We start from the raw sequence: 22,879 nt of genomic DNA, 5'->3' as shown, positions 1-22,879 counted from the left end.
GTACCGTATGATATCATGTCATATTGCTGAGCCTGTGAAACCAATGGCCAATATCACAAAAATGTGCACAAATGTAAGTAGGAGGTTGGTGGCACCACAAGGTAATGATGGGAGCGGAATCGGGAATGGTATCAAGTACATCAAAAACATGGTTTCTAGGTGTTTGATGCCATTCCATTCCCTCCGTTCCTGCCATTATTATGAGCCGTTCTCCCCTCAGCAGCCTCCACTGACAAGCAATGTCGGTTTGACTGCAACTCCTGCATTAACCTACAAACTGAAACCAATAAACCCCCATCCATGTGAGTTGTGTTGATGTAACCCAATGGAAAGTGATACAAATTGACATGCTGCATCTGTCTTACTTCTAGTAAAATGTTAAGACATTTAAGCAACTTTTAAACCATCTGTGTGTTTGCATAAAATGTGAGTTTAGCAGGTGTCAAACAAACGGCTCTAAAGTAACCCATTCCACTTCAATAGACATTCACATAAAGTATCTTCCACACACATATTAGCTACATATATTTACAGCACAGAGATACACTGCTTCAAAATATGACAAAGAATATTACTTGAGATGTGTAGTCTTTGGTCAAGTGTGCAGTCCTGCCTGTAAGTTTGACCCTTCTAAGAGACTGAACATTTTACTTTTGGCACTTGATGCTGCCTAGATCCACAGAGGTGCTTTGGACTATCCCTTCTCAACTGGGATCAATGGCCAAGGACCAGATAGAAAGACAATATGCCACTGAGACCGAGTGCACCCCCTCCTGCTCAGCTTTTAATTGACCCACTCAATGGCTTCACAGTTGACTGCACGGTGGGCTCAGGCCAGGCAGACACATTACTTTCCACTGCACAGATGATTTTCAACACAAACACACTTCTACAACATTTGGATCCTGGCCACTTTAAAACCATTGTGCACAATGATCACAGAAGCAGTACGAAAAAAAGGTATCTCATACAAACCAATACACAATGACGGTGAGACATACAGTGTGTATTTTCATCAATATACATGACATCCTAATGGATGTCTAAGTCAACATGTGACACCAATTCAGTGGCCATGGGGTCACTTTCAGTCTATGTAGCTAATACTGAAGGGTTATGGCATCTTCCTCCTGAGCATACACCGTTGATGTTTCGCATAAATGGTATCTACAGTAATGTGATCAACAACTGAAAAATAAAGACATTTAGAGGCATATGATGCACATATAGACCTATATGCATGATAAATATGGGAGTGACAATAACTGCATATACATTACTATTATGTACATGACATAATTCAAAGATACAGTACTCACATATGAACAGCACATAGCGCCATCAATCGAGATTGGGGTGGGTTTAAAAAGAAACTATGAAAATTGTCCTGTTCATCACATCAATGTAAAAATCTATCAGGTAATTGGCAGTAATGTTGTGATCATGCATCAGATATACATTTTTTTACAAAAAATCTATAGAACGAGAAAGAAATGGACATGAATACGGTGGTTCTCCTCCCATATTCTACACCTGCCCTTAGCAGTCTGAAATGAATATAAATTCTGATGGATTGGTGCACCTGATCACAGATATGTCAAAGAAATGCTTTACAGAAGACATTTTATGATCAGGAAAAAAGCTCCTGATGGATTTATCTGGGTCTGTAAAATGCTAACATTTACCACATCCTTTCAAACTACACAGACCATCCATTACGAACAGCTCAACCAATCAAAAGCAGACCAATTTTGTCTGAACGTGCTCTAAATTTGGAAACTCACTGGTTGACTTGCAGATAGAGGGGAATTTGCAAAGAATTGCCTACACCAATCAAAAGGGTCCCCTCTGCTCTGTCCCCATAAAGATATGCTCAATAATGGTAACTTACAGTTCCAAAAAGCATGACACATATAGTAATGATACATAATGCTTAGTATCTAGGCACAATTCATGTAGTCCCAGCCACTTTAAGATCAGCATGAACAATCACCCCTTAAAACAAAACCTAAATCACCTTCATTTCCACCATCAAAACCACATGGCAGTAAAAGTGACCATTCTTTCTTAAACACTACTTTCCATGCACTTACATTACGTTAAGCTTATGACTATGTGTTTAACTTTTTGATTTGTTTATATTTTTCATTGCACTGTTGAGGAAGCTCGCAAGTAAGCATTTAATTGCACCGTTTATGCTGTATTGATTTGATTACCGTTACCCTTGGCTGGACTTGCCTAACCTACAACATCGCCATAGTTGCAAAACCATTTCCCTTCCACAGGGACTTGGTCAAAGCTTGTTAGGGGGCATTAGGGGAAGCCAACAGGTACAGTATGTGGGTAATTCAATCAGCGCTGTGTTACAAAGTGCAACAGTTTTTTTTCTTCATGGTGTGTAAAGACTGTGAATGGGCATGGGCTCGGCCCATTCACATTCTCTGGATGGATATTGGCCACTCTCTCTCTCTGTATCTTTCCACACAACACTAAAGCTCAGTCTGGTCTGTGTAACCAGGTGTGGCCCAATGTCATTGATCTCTATAGCTGGAGACCGGTTTGCCCCAGGGGACATTGTCCATGTGTCTGTGCCTAGGGGCATCTAGGCTCCAGGCTTCGGGGAAGCCCACAGCGGGACACAGGGCAGCGGGAAGAAAGAGCCCTCAGGCAGGGCCGGCAGCTGACCAGGACCCCCACTGGAGAAATAGACACCTCAGGGCCGATGGAACCTGCCAAGGCACAGGGAAAACAGATGCTGTTGGTTCAGAGCGGCAGTCTACCTATTATAGTAAACTGCATACTAGTACTAAATCAAAACAGCAGTTTATTATCTTGTATGACTCATAACATAATGTAGTATAATGGCTGGGGGTCAATAAGGTCAAAGTTGCCATTACCTGGTGAATTGCTTGCTCTCTTCATGAACTTCCATCTCTTTGCTTTTGAACTCATTCAGTTCTTTACGGATAGCAGCCTGAGGGAATATAAACATTCAAGATCAAAGTCTTCATCTACAAAGAAGAACTAAAAAAAAAAAAAAAAAAAGTCAGAACATCAATACTTTCAGACAGGTAAACATGTTTCATATAACTGAAGATTAAAGATGCAATATGCAGAAATCGCTCCGCCATTTCCTGGTTGCTAAAATTAGAATAATTTGCCTAACTTCAGTTTGTGACAAAACAAGAAATGCATAGTGTAGAGAATCATTGTACAATCTAGACCCCTGTGAAATATATTTTCAATAACCCAAAATATTGTATTTTCAGCTGTTTGAAGCTAGTGTACAAAACTGAAAGTAAAAGGTGCAAAATCAAAAAAACAGAAATAGCACACATTCAACATCACTTTCAATGAGAATGACATATCTATAACTCACATTTCTATGTGAATTTGGTCAGGTTACCCAAAAAGTTACATATTGCAGCTTTAAATGATAAATCATTATTATTATTTGTGAATAATGTATTTAGAGTATGGTTCAGTTGCTGGCCAGTATGTGGTATGCATGAGGAATGAAATTCTAACAAAACGTTTTTTAATTACACCTTTTTATAACCTGTCTTATTCCAAGTATTTAATCACATTATGAATGTCATGTATTTTAGGTTCTCTTGCAATAACATTATACAGTAGGAGTCTGGGACCCACTTTGTCAGCTGGAGTGAGCCTGGTCCAGGGTTTGTCTGCACGGCGGTCATAGTCCTTAGCATCTGTGCACTCCACATACTCATTGAAGCGCAGAATCCGCCGAGCCACCAGCTCTGCTACTGTGGGCCTCACACTCAGCTACACACACACACACACACACACACACACAAGTAACCAGTGATTGACAACTGTAAATTGGGACTTGTAGATAAAACATTTGGGGCCCGGGAGAAGATGGGTAGAGAGTTGTGGGGAAAGTTTAACTGCTTCCACGGTGCCATACGGGAGCACAGTTTGGAACTAGACTCCGGTTCTCAATATAGCTGAGGTCAAGCCTCGTTGGCCTAACCCTGGCCAATCCCCTCTTCCCAATCCCCTCTTCCCTCCCTACCACCACTGGGGGCGAGCAATCTGAGGAATTTCAAAGCAGCCTGATGCTACACTTTGAGGCATGCTGCTCACACAGAGTTGGAATGCCCTACAGTATGCACTGTGGCAACTGAGTCATACGATTGCTGAATTTTACATCGTCAAAAAACAAAAAAAAGTCAACTAATTAACAAGGAACAAATGAGTTAGAAATGTGTTTGGTAATTCAGAAATCAAGACATTGTTTGGTAATTCATTATATTGAGTTCAGTCCATATATTCAGTCTACATGAGTTTGACGTGTTTGGTTCCAGTTATATCAGTTCCAGCTGTGTCCACCAGATGGATCTGTGTACCAAATATACAGTGCATTCGGAAAGTATTCAGACTCATTGACTTTTTCCAAAATTTGTTACATTACAGCCTTGTTCTACAATTGATTAAATCATCCCCCCCCCCCCCCCCAATCTACACACAATACCTTATAATGACAAAGTGAAAACAGGTTTTTAGAAATGTTTGCACATTTATAAAAACGAATAAACAGAAATACCTTACATACAAAAGTATTCAGACCCTTTGCCCTACGACTCGAAATTGAGCTCAGGTGCATCCTGTTTCCATTGATCATTCTTGAGATGTGGTAAATTCAATTGATTGGACATGATTTGGAAAGGCACACACCTGTCAACAGTTGAAGTTGGAAGTTTACATACACTTAGGTTGGAGTCATTAAAACTCGTTTTCAACCACTCCACTTCAACCACTCCAACCACTCTAACAAACTATAGTTTTGGCAAGTCGGTTAGAACATCTACTTTGTACATGACACAAGTAATTTTTCCAACAATTGTTTACAGACAGATTATTTCACTTATAATTCACTGTATCACAATTCCAGTGGGTCAGAAGTTTACATACACTAAGTTGACTGTGCCTTTAAACAGCTTGTAAAATTCCAGAAAATGATGTCATGGCTTTAGAAGCTTCTGATAGGCTAATTGACATCATTTGAGTCAAATGGAGGTGTACCTGTGGATGTATTTCAAGGCCTACCTTCAAACGCAGTGCCTCTTTGCTTGACATCATGGGAAAATCAAAAGAAATCAGCCAAAACCTCAGAAAAAAAACTGTGGACCTCCACAAGTCTGGTTCATCCTTGGGAGCAATTTCCAAACGCCTGAAGGTACCACGTTCATCTGTACAAACAATAGTACGCAAGTATAAACACCATGGGAACACGCAGCCATCATACCGCTCAGGAAGGAGGCGCGTTCTGTCTCCTAGAGATGAACGTACTTTGGTGTGAAAAGTGCAAATCAATCCCAGAATAACAGCAAAGGACCCTGTGAAGATGCTGGAGGAAACAGGTACAAAAGTATCTATATCCACAGTGAAAGAGTCCTATATCGACATAACCTGAAAGGCCGCTCAGCAAGGAAGAAGCCACTGCTCCAAAACCGACATAAAAAAGCCAGACTACGGTTTGCAACTGCACATGGGGACAAAGATTGTACTTTTTGGAGAAATGTCCTCCGGTCTGATGAAACAAAAATATAACTATTTGGCCATAATGACCATTGTTATGTTTGGAGAACACCATCTCAACCTTGAAGCACAGGGGTGGCAGCATCATGTTGTGGGGGTGCTTTGCTGCAGGAGGGACAGGTGCATTTCACAAAATAGATTGCATCATGAGGCAGGAAAATTATGTGGATATATTGAAGCAACATCTCAAGACATCAGTCAGGAAGTTAAAGCTTGGTCGCAAATGGGTCTTCCAAATGGAGAATGGACAACCCCAAGCATACTTCCAAAGTTATGGCAAAATGGCTTAAGGACAACAAAGTCAAGGTATTGGAGTGGCCATCACAAAACCCTGACCTCAATCCTATAGAAAATTTGTGGGCAAAACTGAAAAAGCGTGTGCGAGCAAGGAGGCCTACAAACCTGACTCAGTTCCACCAGCTCTGTCAGGAGGAATGGGCCAAAATTCACCCAACTTATTGTGGGAAGCTTGTGGAAGGCTACCCGAAAAGTTTGACCCAAGTTAAACAAGTTAAAAGGCAATGCTACCAAATACTAATTGAGTGTATGTAAACTTTTGACCCACTGGGAATGTGATGAAAGAAATAAAAGCTGACATAAATCATTCTCTCTACTATTATTCTGACATTTTCACATTCCTAAAATAAAGTGGTGATCCTAACTGACCTAAGACAGGGAATTTTTACTAGGATTAAATGTCAGGAATTGTGAAAAACTGAGTTTAAATGTATATGTAAACTTCCGACTTCAACTGTATATAAAAGGTCCCACAGTTGACAGTTCATGTCAGAGCAAAAACCAAGCCATGAGGTCGAAGGAATTGTCCGTAGAGCTCCGAGACAGGATTGTGTCGAGGCACAGATCTGGGGAAGGGTACCAAAACAATTGGGTCCCCAAGAACACAGTGGCGTCCATAATTCTTAAATGGAAGAAGTTTGCCACCACCAAGACTCTTCCTAGAGCTGGCCACCCGGCCAAACTGAACAATCGGGGGAGAAGGGAGTTGACCAAGAACCCAATGGTCATTCTGACATGGCTCCGGAGTTCCTCTGTGAAGATTAGAGAATCTTCTAGAAGGACAACCATCTCTGCAGCACTCTACCAATCAGGCCTTTATGGTAGTGTGGCCAGACGGAAGCCACTCCTCAGTAAAAAGTGCATGACTGCCCGCTTGGAGTTTGCCAAAAGTCACCTAAAGACTCTCAGACCATGAGAAACAAGACGGGGCGGCAGGGTAGCCTAGTGGTTAGAGCATTGGGCTAGTAACCGAAAGGTTGCAAGTTCAAATCCCCGAGCTGACAAGGTACAAATCTGTCGTTCTGCCCCTGAACAAGGCAGTTAACCCACTGTTCCTAGGCCGTCATTGAAAAAAAAAAATAAGAGTTTGTTCTTAACTGACTTGCCTAGTTAAATAAAAAATAAAAAAAGGTTAAATGTAAGTCGCTCTGGATAAGAGCGTCTGCTAAATGACTTAAATGTAATGTAAATGTAAGATTCTCTGGTTTGATGAAACCAAGATTTAACTCTTTGGCCTGAATGCCAAGCGTCATGTCTGGACGAAACCTGGCACCATCCCTACGGTGAAGCATGGTGGTGGCAGCATCATGCTGTGTGGATGTTTTTCAGCGTCAGGGACTGGGAGACTAGTCAGGATAGATGGAAAGATTAACCGAGCAAAGTACAGAGAGACCCTTGATGAAAACCTGCTCCAGAGCGCTCAGGACCTCAGACATGGGCCAAGGTTCACCTTCCAACAGGACAACGACCCTAAGCACACAGCCAAGACAACACAGGAGTAGCTTCAGGACAAGTCTCTGAATGTCCTTGAGTGGCTCAGCCAGAGCCCGAACATCTCTGGAGAGACCTGAAAATAGCTGTGCAGCGACACTCCCCATCCAACCTGACAGAGCTTGAGAGGATCTGCAGTGAAGAATGGGAGAAACTCCCCAAATTCAGGTTGCGCCAAGCTTGTAGCGTCATACCCATGAAGACTCGAGGCTGTAATCGCTGCCAAAGGTGCTTCAAAAAAGTACTGAGTAAAGGGTCTGAATACTTTTGTAAATGTGACATTTCATTATTATTATTTTATTTATTTATTCATGTGCAAAAATGTCAAACGTTGTCTTTGTTATTATGGGGTATTGTATGTAGATTGATGAGGAGCAAAAAAAACCTATTTAATACATTTTAGAATAAGGCTGTAACGTAACAAAATGTGGAAAAAATCAAGGGGCCTGAATACTTTTCGAATGCACTGTATCAACACGAGTCATTACATTAATTTTATGTCTAATGAGATGCAGACATTCAGCAAGCCTAATATTGGTGTGCCTAAATAAAGTATAAATGACAGTACCTTTCGGGAGAGTCTTCTTTTAATCTCTTGTATGGCTTCATGTTTATCAGCTTCATTCGTCTCTGCAGTGAAATTAAAAATAAGTTGTAAGTAGGCTAAGGTGGTACTTCACTGCCCATTATAGTGATTATTAATTAAGCAATGTGGTTAATAGAAAGTCTGGAAATGATACAGTGCTCATCTTTCCCATTGATTTTGGAACATGCCATATGGCTGCATCTACAAAAACAGATGGCCTGAAACATGGACTTATCTCAACAGTCTGCTTTTGAGGTCTGAAAACATCTGACAAACTTTGATTTGGAGTCGTATTTTCTTAACCATATATAGTCAACTCTTTAAACCAGAGCACAATGTAGACCTGTGTTATATTCTTCAACAGGTAGTTGTTGAGTGTGTGACAGATGTGCATAGAGTCCCTGGGAGGCGTGCAACCTTTGCCATCTGCTTTCAATAAGGCAACAGTCAGTTAACTGCCCTCTCCCTCTTAGCCTCATGCATTATGATTCCACCACAACGATCTCATAAATAATGCAGTAACACCCCAGCAAGATTACAACAACAAAATGGCCCCTTCTTTCACTGCTTCCTGTTTAATAGACAGGAAGTCTCCACGTGAGCATTGACTGTATTACAGGAACATGTTTTAAGCCTGTTGATCAAATGGTAGTCCTTTTTTTTTGTAAAGTGTGTTCCGATGCACTTTAGATTAAGTTTGATTTGCTTAGAACAAAGTTAACTTCTAGGAGATAGAGAGAATGACCAGGTAAACATAAATAACACATTCCTATTGACTTTTATCCTGACCTTCTCTGACCCAAAAATGTAAAACATTGTCTGGCACGATAAGAGCTCAAGATGTTATTCTCTTAGAAATGTTAATTCTTCACTGGTCATGCTCAATCTGGCGTAATGTGTTTCACAAAATTGATTTACTAACCAATAAACTGGGCAAGTAGATGAGCCATCAGTCGATAACTGGCCTCCCCCCACATCAATGCACCATTAGACCTTGATGCACAGCTGTCCAAGCCAGGAGAACAACTTCACCTTTGTCTTGGATTCCAGCAGGGCTAATTTATTCACATACACCGTATCCTTATGAAATCGTAACTGGTCTAGCATCAACCTTTGACTGAATGGGATAAAGTCATCAGCTCTTTAGGTCATGTGGAACTGAACTATCAACACTGAACAAAAATAAACGCAACATATAAAGTGTTGGTCTTTGCCAAGATAATCCATCCCCCTGACAGGTGTGGCATATCAAGAATCTGATTAAACAGCATGATCATGACACCGGTGCACCTTGTGCTGGGGACAATAAAAGGCCACTCTAAAATATGCATATTTGTCACACTACACAATGCCACAGATGTCTCAAGTTTTGAGGGAGTGTGCAATTTGCATGCTGACTGCAGGAATGTCCACCAGAGCTGTTGCCAGATAATTGAATGTTAATTTCTCTACCATAAGCTGCCTCCAACATTGTTGTAGAGAACCGCAGACCACGTGTATGGCTTCTTGTGGGCGAGTGGTTTGCTAATGTCAACGTTGTAAAAAAAGTGGCCCGTGGTGGCGGTGGGGTTATGGTATGGGTAGGCATAAACTATGGACAACAAACACAATTACATTTTAAAATCGATGGAAATTTGAATGCACAGAGATACCGTGACGAGATCCTGGAGGTCCATTGTCGTGCCATTCATCCGCCACCATCACCTCATGTTTCAGCATTATAATCCACGGCCCCATGTCACAAGGATCTGTACACAATTCCTGGAAGCTGAAAATGTCCCAGTTCTTCCATGGCCTGCATACTCACCAGACATGTCATCCATTGAGCACGTTTGGGATGCTCTGGATCGACGTGTACGACAGCGTGTTCCAGATCCCGCCAATATCCAGAAACTTCGCACAGCCATTGAAGAGGAGTGGGACAACATTCCACAGCCCACAATCAACAGCCTGATCAACTATGCGAAGGAGATGTTTCGCACTGCATGAGGCAAATTATGCTCACACCAGATACTGACTAGTTTTCTGATCCACGCCCCTATCTGTTTTTTTAAAGGTATCGGTGACCAACAGATGTATATCTGTATTCCAAGTCGTGAAATCCATAGATTAGGGCCTAATTTTTTTTATTTAAATTGACTGATTTCCTTATATGAACTGTAACTCAAGTAACAATTTCAGAGATTTGACTGTTACGTTTATATTTTTGTTCAGTATATAATCTGAAAAACACACATGACCAAAGCCAGAAGACAAACAGACCTTGTGTGGGGGAAATGTCTTGTACAGTACTAAGGGGTTGTCTGACTGGGGCCAATGTGGTGCTGTCTGTTTGTGGTGGCATATGTCTGTCGTCACTCACGTTTCAGAATGTTCCTCTGCTCCAGTTCCTCAGTGCTGGGCCTCTGACTAAGTCGTCTGTGAGGGACAGAGGGAGAATGAAACGAGACAATGCCTCAGTGATTTGGGAACAGGGGTGAGTTCCCCAAAAGCTTTGTAGCACTAAGATCATCTTAAGTCCCTTGGATGAAAGAGGATTTTAGTGCTACCAAGTTTTCGGAAATTTCACACCAGAACAGTTATTTCAGATTAAATACAATCTTAAATACACACAATGCGTGTGTGTGTGTGTGTGTGTGTGTGTGTGTGTGCGCATGACTCCATTGGTGTACTCTGTACCTCACTAGCTTGGAGTGAATCTGTTGCCGGAGTTCCTGCCTCTCGGTCTCAGAGGTGCGAGGCAGGATGTTCTTCTCCTCCAGCTCTCTCTTGCTGGGCCGGTTGCCCAGTTTGATGGCCAGGGTGTCCCTGCGGCGGATCTTACTGGCTAGGGAGCCTACAAAACCAATAATAATCATGAAAATCTAGCTAGTCCCTTCCTCCAGCCTACGCCATGCAGCTGCCCCCAGAGAGTCTTAAAATGGGCTGAGTTAGAGGACAAGAGTACGGCTTTATAGGAATGTGTGCTGTGCAGTAAATATAAAATATAAGTCAAGTAGTACATATAAAACCACCAATAAAGAGTGTGGAAACACAATAAGTGAGATTGTTATCAAGGTTGTTTTCATTGTTTCTAGTCCTTGTTTGTAGTCCTTTTATTTTGTTTTTGTTTCTAGTCCTTGTTTGTAGTCCTTTTATTTTGTTTTTGTTTCTAGTCCTTGTTTGTAGTCCTTTTATTTTGTTTTTGTTTCTAGTCCTTGTTTCTAGTGCACGAGTGGCTACGGACTAATTTGTTGCAAAGGCTGGACAGACAGACATTTAACACATGCTGACTACAATGAGCTTTAAGCTTCTATATCTGTGACGGATTCCTTACTTGTGGTATACTCGTCCTCCTCATCCTCGTCTTCGTCTCGGTAGAGGATGGGCCCATCTGAGTCGGAGTCGCTGACTGTGGACTGGTAGTCAGACTCCGTAATGCTGTCTGGGATGACTGTAACCTCTGGGCTCTGCAGGTTAACACTGTGGAGCTTCTTCTCTCCAATCCCATTGGTAGGCCTGGAGTCACATCATCAAAACCCTGATAAACCATTCTTACCTGATTGATTTATCTTGTCTTCTGATTTATTTATCATGTCCATTGTTTTCCTTGTTGCATAATGGAAAATGTCGATATACAAACTCTAATGAAGGGTATATAGACCAAAAACGTTGGTGAAAACAGGCCTTTACTTTCCCAACAGTCTTTTCCTCATGAATCTGGTATCATGCAAGTCATGTAAACTATCATCTTTCCAAATGGTTTAAGGCCTATAACACAGACAGAGCTCTGTGACTTACTGTCCCAATTCAAGTTAAACCAGTTCAGCTCAGGGCTATGAAAGCCATTTATGACATCTATGCTGACTCAGACGTGTGTGTGTGTGTGAGAGAGAGAGAGAGACAACCATTTGCCACACCACCAAATGTTTAAATAGAGGGCTGAAATAGGTTACTCCCTATTACACAGCAGCCATTATGAATTATGACAATACTGAATCCAGGTAGCGGTAAATGGTAAACAAGGCTGCTGATGCTGCTAAAATATTTACAGCATTTTCTGGGCTTTGAACTCAAGCTGTGGTGCCGTTCATCATCAGAACAGTACTTCGGCAATGAGGAGCCATCTAAGAATACAGCACATAGTAAAATGTGAAGGTTGAAAACTAAGAACAACAGCTTTTAGAATGCATACTGTGAGTGGTAGTGACTATAAGGTAGAGTTTTGTACATTTATAGACTTTGACCTTTGTGATGACCTTACTGTTGAACACATGACCAAGTGCAATACCAGTGGGAAATAATCCAGTAAAGCAAAACCTATCATAATTATGTTCCCACACAGGATAGCTTTTCACACTGCTGTGCCATTTTCTGCAGTACTGTGTGACTCCCAATGCTAACCATCTCAAGCTGCAAAACACTGAGGATGACGAACAACATTGCCACATCATGTAATACAGTTGAAACTTTTCAAATCGATTTACACTACACATGCAGTAAGAATTACACCATGCATTCAATGGAGTTTTCTAAAGCATACTGTACTATTTTGGGAATCATGATTGCGTTAAAGAGCTTTCCCAACAATACCACCAGATTTCATTCTAAAGTTTCATGACAGCAATTATGATGTAAGACGACATTTTATTTTCTTCAGTTTGGAGGAGACGTTTAATTCCAACCTGGGTCAAATATATAACTCAACTATTTTCAAATACTTGATTTAATTGGCCTGGTTCAATGGAACAGTCCCAAAAGTGCAGAATTCAAGCTACATCAAGTGTACCTCACATATCTTAAATACTTTAAAGTGTGTTTGACCCAGGTCTTCCCATAGGGTTTTTCTGCATTAGAAGCCTATAGATCTGTGTTGCAGTATCGATACATACCACTGACGTTTCTCTAACTCATGGTCTGCGTCCCCCGACTGTTGCCCACGGTCACCACCTCCATCTTCCCCAGTCCCCAGGGCTTCCTCCATGGAGCTCTCGCTATGAGACTCGGTGAAGAAAGTGTCCTCAGTGGCGTTGTTGACCAGAGGGGCCTTTTCTCCAGGGTCCTGAGGACTGGCTCCTAAGGCATTGTCTTTATCCATTCCAGTCAGAGAGGAGTCATCCTGAGCAGCAGGCCTGCCCTCTGGGCCAGAAGAGGGCTCCTCCTTGCACCCCTGGTTCCCATGCCCATCCCCAGGGCCCGGGACCCGTCTCTCCCCAGAAAGGCTGTCTGTCTCTGGGGAGGCCTTGGGAGCTCCAGAGAAGCTGGAAGGGTCAGTTACTAGTTGGAGGACGCGCTTGTTTGTCTTCTCTGTCCCAGTTGGGTTGGCAGGCCTGTCCTTGGAGGTCTTTGTGGTATGCGGTGTGGACGATGAGGAGGATGAGGACTGGGCCGTGCTCTTGGATGTGCCTCCAGTTTTCTTAGGATGAGAGGATTTGGCTGAGAGGAGAGGAAACTTCATTAGATTTATGTTAAACACAACGGCAAAAACTGTCTGATGTCCTGTAGCGTTTTATGCGCTTTTGTTAGTGCCTTCATGTCAAATGGCCTGCCCAGGCACTACAGATGATCATGAGCCTTTTGTCTAAGTCTGACACATTAACAATCAATGATGCATTGTCCCTGACAAAAAACACATATTACTTCTATAGAATGTTGGGGGTCATGTGACAGAATAAGAAGAGTAAAATAATTATTATTATTTGGTTGGTGCTTATATTTGTCCTATTTCACACATGTACAAGTGTGTATTATAAGCATTCATTTTTTTGCATATCCCAACTCTCCCTGAGACACCTTCATAGAGTGGGGTCATGGCCAGGGTCTAAGAGTCAAATATTATTAGTGGCTGTGAAAGGGGTCGTAATGTGGATAAGCCATTTGGCAGATATACAAAAGCTATTCAAAACCAAATAAACTACTGACACTCAACAAGAGAACAATGTGCACTCAAAATTATTATAGGCAGAGGATAACAATGGATATTAAACAGAAACAGAAATATCAAGAGCCCAAAATCTGGCATTTCTTCTAAGAAACTCATAAAATACCAAGTTAGGCATGCCCATTACAATCAACACAATTGTCCCTGGGTAGTGCAGTTTACTCCAGTGGGGTCAAACAAGTCACATGCACGGACGCTGGCACACACACAGACATGGCCACATCGCCCTGGGAAACCAAACAATCCATGAACCAGATAATCATGCACCAAAGACAAAAAAAAGCAAGGGTTTTCAGAAACCCTCGGAGGCAGGCAGGCAGGCAGGGGAACAAAGATGGGACACAGTACACAGCGTATCTTATTGTAGTGCTATGCTGTCTGAAAATGGAGAAGTCTCTGCAAGCAACTCTCTGTACACACTCTCCTCACTTCCTGTTTCACAACAAGAACAATTAAACTTTCAACTACTGTAAATCCCTAGCCTTCTAGCATGGACACTACATTTACATTTAAGTCATTTAGCAGACGCTCTTATCCAGAGCGACTTACAAGTACATACATTCATACTTTTTTTTTTTTTGTACTGGTCCCCCGTGGGAAACGAACCCACAACCCTGGCGTTGCAAGCGCCATGCTCTACCAACTGAGCCACACGAGACTAACTTACCCTACCATTCAATCCTGAAGGGGAACAAGGAGGGATGGACTGATGGACGGTGGGAGGCCTTCCACATGCGAAGACGGGTACATTATCCATGCCAACAGGGTTCTCTCCCAACCAACCAGTGCCACTGATACTCACCGTTCCCAATGTAATTGTTTCGAGGGTTTTGTTTGGGTGGCAGAGCGGAAGCTTGCTTGCCTGTGCTTTTGGGCAGCTTTTTAACACCAGCGGTCCCGTCCCTGCGCCCTGCTGTAGCCCCACCAGCTGATTTGGGAGGGGCGGTGGTGGGATGTTTTTTAGCCTCCCGCGTTCTGGCCTGGTTTCCTTTTGGAGTAGCTTTGATTTCATTCCTTACTAAGAGAGGTAGAGGGGGGAGCAGAGCAATCTCTCCTGTAATTTACCAAACCCAGAGGGAGGGAGTCAGGGAGAGACAAACACAAGGGTGGGACCATGTAGAAAGATTTGTCTAGCTAATACTCGTAAAAGTCGGGAACGGAAAGTGGCTCCATCATGTGCATATCTAAGGTAGGAAGCGAAGTCTAACAGACATGACCTCCAACCTAATGTGTATTATAGTGATGGGAGAATCTTTTTGTTTGTTTGTTAATACATTTACATATCGGGATATTATTTTAGATGATATATCGTATTGTTTTGACAATATAGCACTAGTTGGCTGCACCGGCACCAAAACTCCAGTATCTTGTTCTCCATCTTCTTTTTAGCACTCTTTTTTCATCACTTTTATTTCCATGACTGATTAAAACTCGTTGCGCCCTGTATGATACAAGGTATGTATGTTTGTATTTTTATTTATTTTATTTCACCTTTATTTAACCAGGTAGGCTAGTTGAGAACAAGTTCTCATTTACAACCGCGACCTAGCCAAGATAAATCAAAGCAGTGCGACACAAGCAACAACACAGAGTTACACGTGGAATAAACAAACATGCAGTCAATAATACAATAGAAAAAGTCTATATACAGTGTGTGCAAATGAGGTAGGATACCGGAGGTAAGGCAATAAATAGGCCATAGTGGCAAAATAATTACAATATAGCAATTAAACACTGGAGTGATAGATGTGCAGAAGGTGAGTGTGCAAGTAGAGATACTGGGGTGCAAAGGAGCAAAAATAAATGAAATAGATAACAGTATGGGGATGAGGTAGTTGGATGGGCTATTCACAGATGGGCTATGTACAGGTGCAGTGATCTGTGAGCTGCTCTGACAGCTGGTGCTTAAAGCTACTGAGGGAGATATGAGTCTCCAGCTTCAGTGATTTTTGCAGTTCGTTCCAGTCATTGGCAGCAGAGAACTGGAAGGAAAGGCGGCCAAAAGAGGAAATGGCTTTGGGGGTGACCAGTGAAATATACATGCTGGAGCGCGCGCTACGGGTAGGTGGTGCTATGGTAACCAGTGAGCTGAGATAAGGCGGGGCTTTACCTAGCAAAGATTTATAGATGACCTGGAGCCAGTGGGTTTGGAAACAAATATGAAGCGAGGGCCAGCCAACGAGAGCATACAGTTCGCAGTGGTTGGTAGTATATGGGGCTTTGGTGACAAAACAGATGGCACTGTGATAGACTGCATCCAATTTGCTGAGTAGTGTTGGAGGCTATTTTGTAAATGACATCACCGAAGTCAAGGATCGGTAGGATAGTCAGTTTTACAAGGGTGTGTTTGGAAGCATGAGTGAAGGATGCTTTGTTGCAAAATAGGAAGCTGATTCTAGATTTAATTTTGGAATGGAGATGCTTAATGTGAGTCTGGAAGGAGAGTTTACAGTCTTACCAGACACCTAGGTATTTGTAGTTGTCCACATATTCTAAGTCAGAACCGTCCAGAGTAGTGATGCTGGGCGGGCAGGCAGGTGTGGGCAGTGATCGGTTGAAGAGCATGCATTTAGTTATACCTGCATTTAAGAGCAATTGGAGGCCACGGAAGGAAAGTTGTATGGCATTGAAGTTCGTCTGGAGGTTAGTTAATTAACACAGTGTCCAAAGAAGGGCCAGAAGTATACAGAATGGTGTTGTCTGCATAGAGGTGGATCAAAGAGGTGGATCAGAGCATCCCAGAGTCCCCTCTTCACTGTTGATGTTGAGACTGGTGTTTTGTGGGTACTATTTAATGAAGCTGCCAGTTGAGGACTTGTGAGGTGTCTGTTTCTCAAACTAGACACTCTAATGTACTTGTCCTCTTGCTCAGTTGTGCACCGGGGCCTTACACTCCTCTTTCTATTCTGGTTAGAGACAGTTTGCGCTGTTTTGTGAAGGGAGTAGTACACAGGGTTGTACGAGATCTTCAGTTTCATAGCAATTTCAGTTTCATGGCAAATTGCTCCCAAGGATGAACCCGACTTGTGGAGGTCTACAGTTTTTTTTCTGAGGTCTTGGCTGATTTCTTTTGATTTTCCCATGATGTCAAGCAAAGAGGCACTGAGTTTGAAGGTAGGCCTTGAAATACATCCACAGATACACCTACAATTGACTCAAATTATGTCAATTAGCCTATCAGAAGCTTCTAAAGCCATGACATCATTTTCTGGAATTTTCTAAGCTGTTTAAAGGCACAGTCAACTTAGTGGACGTAAACTTCTGACCCACTGGAATTGTGATACAGTGAATTATAAGTGAAATAATCTGTCTGTAAACAATTGTTGGAAAAATTACTTGTGTCATGCACAAAGTAGATGTCCTAACTGACTTGCCAAAACTATAGTTTAACAAGAAATTTGTGGAGTGGTTGAAAAACAGGATTTAATGACTCCAATTTAAGTGTATGTAAACTTCCGACTTCAACTGTATATACAGTGGGGCAAAAAAGTATTTAGTCAGCCACCAATTGTGCAAGTTCTCCCACTTAAAAAGTGGGATTTATTTATTATTTTCCACCATAATTTGCAAATAAATTCATTAAAAATCCTACAATGTGATTTTCTGGATTTTCTTTTCTCATTTTGTCTGTCATAGTTGAAGTGTACCTATGATGAAAATTACAGGCCTCTCTCATCTTTTTAAGTGGGAGAACTTGCACAATTGGTGGCTGACTAAATACTTTTTTGCCCCACTGTATAAAATATATACAGTACCAGTCAAAAGTTTGGACACCCCTACTCATTCCAGGGTTTTTCTTTATTCTTAATATTTTCTACATTGTAGAATAATAGTGAAGACATCAAAACTATGAAATAACACGTATGGAATCATGTAGTTACCAAAAAAGTTAAGTAAAAAATTAATAAATAAAAAGAAAGAAGTTAAACAAATCAAAATATATTTTCTTCAAAGTAGCCACCCTTTGCCTTGACGACAGCTTTGCACACTCTTGGCATTCACTCAACCAGCTTCATGAGGTAGTTACCTGGAATACATTTAAATTAACAGGTGTGCCTTCTTAAAAGTTATTTTATGGAATTTCTTTCCTTAATGCGTTTCAGCCAATCAGATGTGTTGTGACAAGGTAACGGCGGTATACAGAAGACAGCCCTATTTGGTAAAAGACAAAGTCCATATTATGGCAAGAACAGCTCAAATAAGCAAAGAGAAATGACAGTCCATCGTTACTTTAAGACATGAAGGTCAGTCAATCTGGAAAATGTCAATAACTTTTAAAGTTTCTTCAAGTGCAGTCGCAAAAACCATCAAGTGCTATGATGAAACTGGCTCTCATGAGGACCGCCACAGGAAAGGAAGACCCAGAGTTACTTTTGCAGCAGAGGATAAGTTCATTAGAGTTACCAGCCTCAGAAATTGCAGCCCAAATAAATGCTTCACAGAGTTCAAGTTACAGACACATCTCAACATCAACTGTTCAGAGGACACTGTGTGAATCAGGCCTTCATGGTCGAATTGCTGCAAAGTAACTACTACTAAAGGACACCAATAAGAAGAAGAGATTTGCTTGGGCCAAGAAACATGAACAATGGACATTAGACCGGTGTAAATCTGTCCTTTGGTCTGATGAGTCCGAATTTGAGATTTTTGGTAACAACCGCCGTGTCTTTGTGAGACGCAGAGTAGGTGAGCGGATGATCTCCGCATGTGTGGTTTCCCACCGTGAAGGTGTTGTGATGGTGCTTTGCTGGTGAAACAGTCAGTGATTTATTTAGAATTTCAAGACACACTTAACCAGCAGGGCTACCACAGCATTCTGCAGCAATACACCATCCCATCTGGTTTGAGCTTTGTGGAACTATCATTTGTTTTTCAACAGGAAAATGACCCAACACACTTACAGGCTGTGTAAGGGCTATATGACCATGAAGGAGAGTGATGGAGTGCTGAATCAGATGACCTGGCCTCCACAATCACCCGACCTCAACCCAATTGAGATGGGTTGGGATGAGTTGGACCGCAGAGTGAAGGAAAAACAACCAACAAGTGCTCAGCATATGTGGGAACTCCTTCAAGACTGTTGGGAAAGAATTCCAGTTTAAGCTGGTTAAGAGAATGCCAAGAGTGTGCAAATCTGTCATCAAGGCAAAGGGTGGCTACTTTGAAGAATCTCAAATATCTTTTGATTTGTTTAAACCTTTTTTGGTTATTACATGATTCCATATGTGTTATTTCATAGTTTTGATGTCTTCACTATTATTCTACAATGTAGAAAATAGTACAAATAAAGAAAAACCCTTTAATGAGTGGGTGTGTCCAAACTTTTGAATGGTACTGGTACTATATACACAGTACAGTATCCATCTATCTATCTCGGAAGGGTTGGGGGAAAAAAGCAGAGGACAAATGTCCATCTAGTATGGACTAATAAAGTGTATCTTATAGAGTAGGATCATTTCTCTTTACATTCTTCTCATCTGAGCTATCACGACCAAGCTCCTTCAATAAAGCAACAGATTATTGCCAGGCAGAGCCCTCAGTGCCCGGGCACTTTAGATGAGGCATTGTCTGGGTATCTGCCCTGACAGGGTGCAAAATGGCTCCATAATGAACTGAGACCAGTGCGGGTCTTCCTGACCAGCTGAACCACTCTGAATATGTTGTTGGAGAGAGATCTAGCTAGTCATCCCAATTTGTCTTTGGTCAGCAGTATTAAGTGGGCAGCAGTATTATTTATTTATTTTATTTAACTAGGCAAGTCAGTTAAAAACAAATTCTTATTTACTATGACGGCCTAGGAACAGTGGGTTAACTGCCTTGTTCAGGGGCAGAATGAAAGATTTTTACCTTGTCAGCTTGGGGATTCGATCTAGCAACCTTTCGGTTACGGTCCCAACGCTCTAACCACTAGGCTACCTGCCACCCCAGCAGTAGATTGGCTTACTATTGATCTGAAGAGGCCAGAGCTCTGGCTCCAGTGGTTCAATAGAGGCCCACATTGTTATGCTCAGTAGAGTACTGAGGGCCTTTGATCATTGCAGAAGTGACAGCCTCCTTTTGTCTGCAGGGCTTAAGAATAGGGGATTTCTGCTCTTTCGTTTCCCTATCTGACTGTCAAGGGGATTTAACATAGGTGTATCTGGATACATTCTGCTGGAGTGTGCAACATTATGCCTATCGGTCAGGGGCTACTGCTAAAAGATCAACAGCAATGGAGACGTGTTAATGGATATGGGATTTGAAAAATTGAATTGAGGAACCCCCACAACACTTAAAAAGCTTCAGATGGCAATACTCCTGCAGGTCTAAAAGGGTGATATTGACCATTAGTGGATGGTTTATTGCAGACTCCTGCTTGGAGGTCAAAGCCAAAATAGGAAGCGCTAGTGGACACATTATTCAATTGGAGCTCACCGAATGGATTTAGACCATGCCATTTCATTTAGCTTTGGCCTGCTTGCAGACAAACATGTTAAAAGCATTCCAGTATACCTGCTTTGTCCTCAGCATTCTCCGACCCTTCTGTCTTCTCCTCCAAAGGTGTTTGCAGAGACTCCATGTCAACTTTGACCTCATCAGACCCCACACTAGGCGTTGCATGGCCATTTAGATTCTCAGAGTTCACTGGCTCCTCTGGTGCAAATGAAACATTTAAGAGTTAGCAGGGGGTGCGAATGGGGTACATTTTAGCTGACATTTAACTGACAGCTATTTTACTACATCCATTAATTATACAGTACACACAAGGAATGTAAGAAGAAAGGAGGCTTCCGTCTCGAGACATTTACCATTAGATTAGCTCCCCTAAGAACAAAATTACATTTGTCTTCCTTGACGCAGATTTGAGGTAATGTTACATTGGCGTTTAACAATGCGTGGGAGGGGACTTACGTACAGTGTACCAGGAGGACACAAACAACTTAGATGGAACTGCAGTTTGGGTTTCTTCCCCATCGTAGCAACAGCTAACATCAGGGAGTATTCCACTCCCTGATGACGTAGAGGAAAACGGGGGTTTGGGGCGGGACTTCTACTCAATATATTTGGGGCGGTGTGGGGCGGGACTTCTACTATAATAAACAAATGGAACGCTCAGCAAGCACACTGTTAGATTTCATACATTTTCCCACCATAACTCACCTTGATCGGGAATGAGAACGCCTCGTCTTATCAGCTCCTCTCGACTTTGCCTCGTGGAGATTTTCCTCTCCAGAACTATGGAGATGAGCATGGCAGAGTTGTTAATCATTGACCAGATGCAGTCATTAATTCTATGCCTTTTGCAATGACATGGGAGGATATTACCCACTGTACCCCCCCCACCACACACATTAAGTTAGGGATTAAATAAAAGTACAGAAACAATTACACAGAGGAATCAATTACAACAGGCCATGTGAAAGACGAACAGCGTAGGGAAATGGTTCCATGATGCAGTCGGGAAAGTAAGCCCATTAAATATGTAAATTATGATCCCTCGAAGGCTTTATGGAACTCCGATTCTCTATCATGTTTTTTTATTTTTTTATTTCACCTTTACTAACCAGGTAGGCTAGTTGAGAACAAGTTCTCATTTACAACCGCGACCTAGCCAAGATAAATCAAAGCAGTGCGACACAAGCAACAACACAGAGTTACACATGGAATAAACAAACATGCAGTCAATAATACAATAGAAAAAGTCTATATACAGTGTGTGCAAATGAGGTAGGATAAGGGAGGTAAAGCAATAAATAGGCCATAGTGTCAAAATAATTACAATATAGCAATTAAACACTGGAGTGATAGATGTGCAGAAGGTGAGTGTGCAAGTAGAGATACTGGGTTGCAAAGGAGCAAAATAAATAACAGTATGGGGGATGAGGTAGTTGAATGGGCTATTTACAGATGGGATATGTACAGGTGCAGTGATCTGTGAGCTGCTCTGACAGCTGGTGCTTAAAGCTACTGAGGGAGATATGAGTCTCCAGCTTCTGTGATTTTTGCAGTTCGTTCTAGTCATTGGCAGCAGAGAACTGGAAGGAAAGGCGGCCAAAGAAGGAATTGGCTTTGGGGGTGAACAGTGAGATATACCTGCTGGAGCGCGTGCTACGGGTGGGTGCTGCTATGGTGACCAGTGAGCTGAGATAAGGCGGGGCTTTACCTTGCAAAGACTTATAGATGACCTGGAGCCAGTGGGTTTGGCGACGAATATGAAGCGAGGGCCAGCCAACGAGAGCATACAGTTTGCAGTGGTTGGTATTATATGGGGCTTTGGTAACAAAACGGATGGCACTGTGATAGACTGCATCCAATTTGCTGAGTGTTGGAGGCTATTTTGTAAACGACATCGCCGAAGTCAAGGATCGGTAGGATAGTCAGTTTTACGAAGGTATGTTTGGCAGCATGAGTGAAGGATGCTTTGTTGCGAAATAGGAAGCCGATTCTAGATTTAATTTTGGAATGGAGATGCTTAATTTGAGTCTGGAAGGAGAGTTTACAGTCTTACCAGACACCTAGGTATTTGTAGTTGTCCATATATTCTAAGTCAGAACCGTCCAGAGTATTGATGCTGGGCGGGCGGGCAGGTGTGGGCAGCGATCGGTTGAAGAGCATGCATTTAGTTTGACTTGTATTTAAGAGCAGTTGGAGGCCACGGAAGGAGAGTTGTATGGCATTGAAGCTAGTCTGGAGGTTAGTTAACACAGTGTCCAAAGAGGGGCCAGAAGTATACAGAATGGTTTCGTCTGCGTAGAGGTGGATCAGAGAATCACCAGCAGCAAGAGAGACATCATTGATGTATACAGAGAAAAGAGTCGGCGCGAGAATTGAACCCTGTGGCACCCCCATAGAGAATGCCAGAGGTCCGGACAACAGACCCTCCGATTTGACACACTGAACTCTGTCTGAGAAGTCGTTGGTGAACCAGGCGATGCAGTCATTTGAGAAACCAAGGCTGTTGAGTCTGCTGATATGAATGTGGTGATTGACAGACTCGAAAGCCTTGGCCAGGTCGATGAATACAGCTGCACAGTATT

General features: G+C 42.2%; 1 protein-coding gene across 2 annotated transcripts in view; it reads right to left on the bottom strand.

The window, feature by feature from the left end:
* Nucleotides 1–207: 207 nt before the first annotated feature.
* The window catches only part of phactr2 (phosphatase and actin regulator 2), a 59,251-nt gene continuing 36,579 nt past the window's right edge, over nucleotides 208–22,879 (bottom strand). For both annotated transcript variants that reach the window (XM_038975269.1, XM_038975268.1), the window contains exons 3-12: nucleotides 21,003–21,077; nucleotides 20,355–20,495; nucleotides 12,814–13,357; nucleotides 11,259–11,440; nucleotides 10,622–10,778; nucleotides 10,305–10,360; nucleotides 7,925–7,986; nucleotides 3,652–3,789; nucleotides 2,898–2,974; nucleotides 208–2,729 (exon numbers count right to left, since the gene is read on the bottom strand). In XM_038975269.1, coding sequence (XP_038831197.1) covers nucleotides 2,714–2,729; nucleotides 2,898–2,974; nucleotides 3,652–3,789; nucleotides 7,925–7,986; nucleotides 10,305–10,360; nucleotides 10,622–10,778; nucleotides 11,259–11,440; nucleotides 12,814–13,357; nucleotides 20,355–20,495; nucleotides 21,003–21,077 — 1,448 coding nt within the window. In that variant the 3' untranslated portion in view covers nucleotides 208–2,713. The remainder of the gene's footprint in view (nucleotides 2,730–2,897; nucleotides 2,975–3,651; nucleotides 3,790–7,924; nucleotides 7,987–10,304; nucleotides 10,361–10,621; nucleotides 10,779–11,258; nucleotides 11,441–12,813; nucleotides 13,358–20,354; nucleotides 20,496–21,002; nucleotides 21,078–22,879) is intronic.

The sequence above is a fragment of the Salvelinus namaycush genome, chromosome 35, assembly GCF_016432855.1.
Source record: "Salvelinus namaycush isolate Seneca chromosome 35, SaNama_1.0, whole genome shotgun sequence".
In the NCBI taxonomy this organism is placed as follows: Eukaryota; Metazoa; Chordata; class Actinopteri; order Salmoniformes; family Salmonidae; genus Salvelinus; species Salvelinus namaycush.
This window is presented reverse-complemented; position numbering and strand designations above follow the sequence as displayed.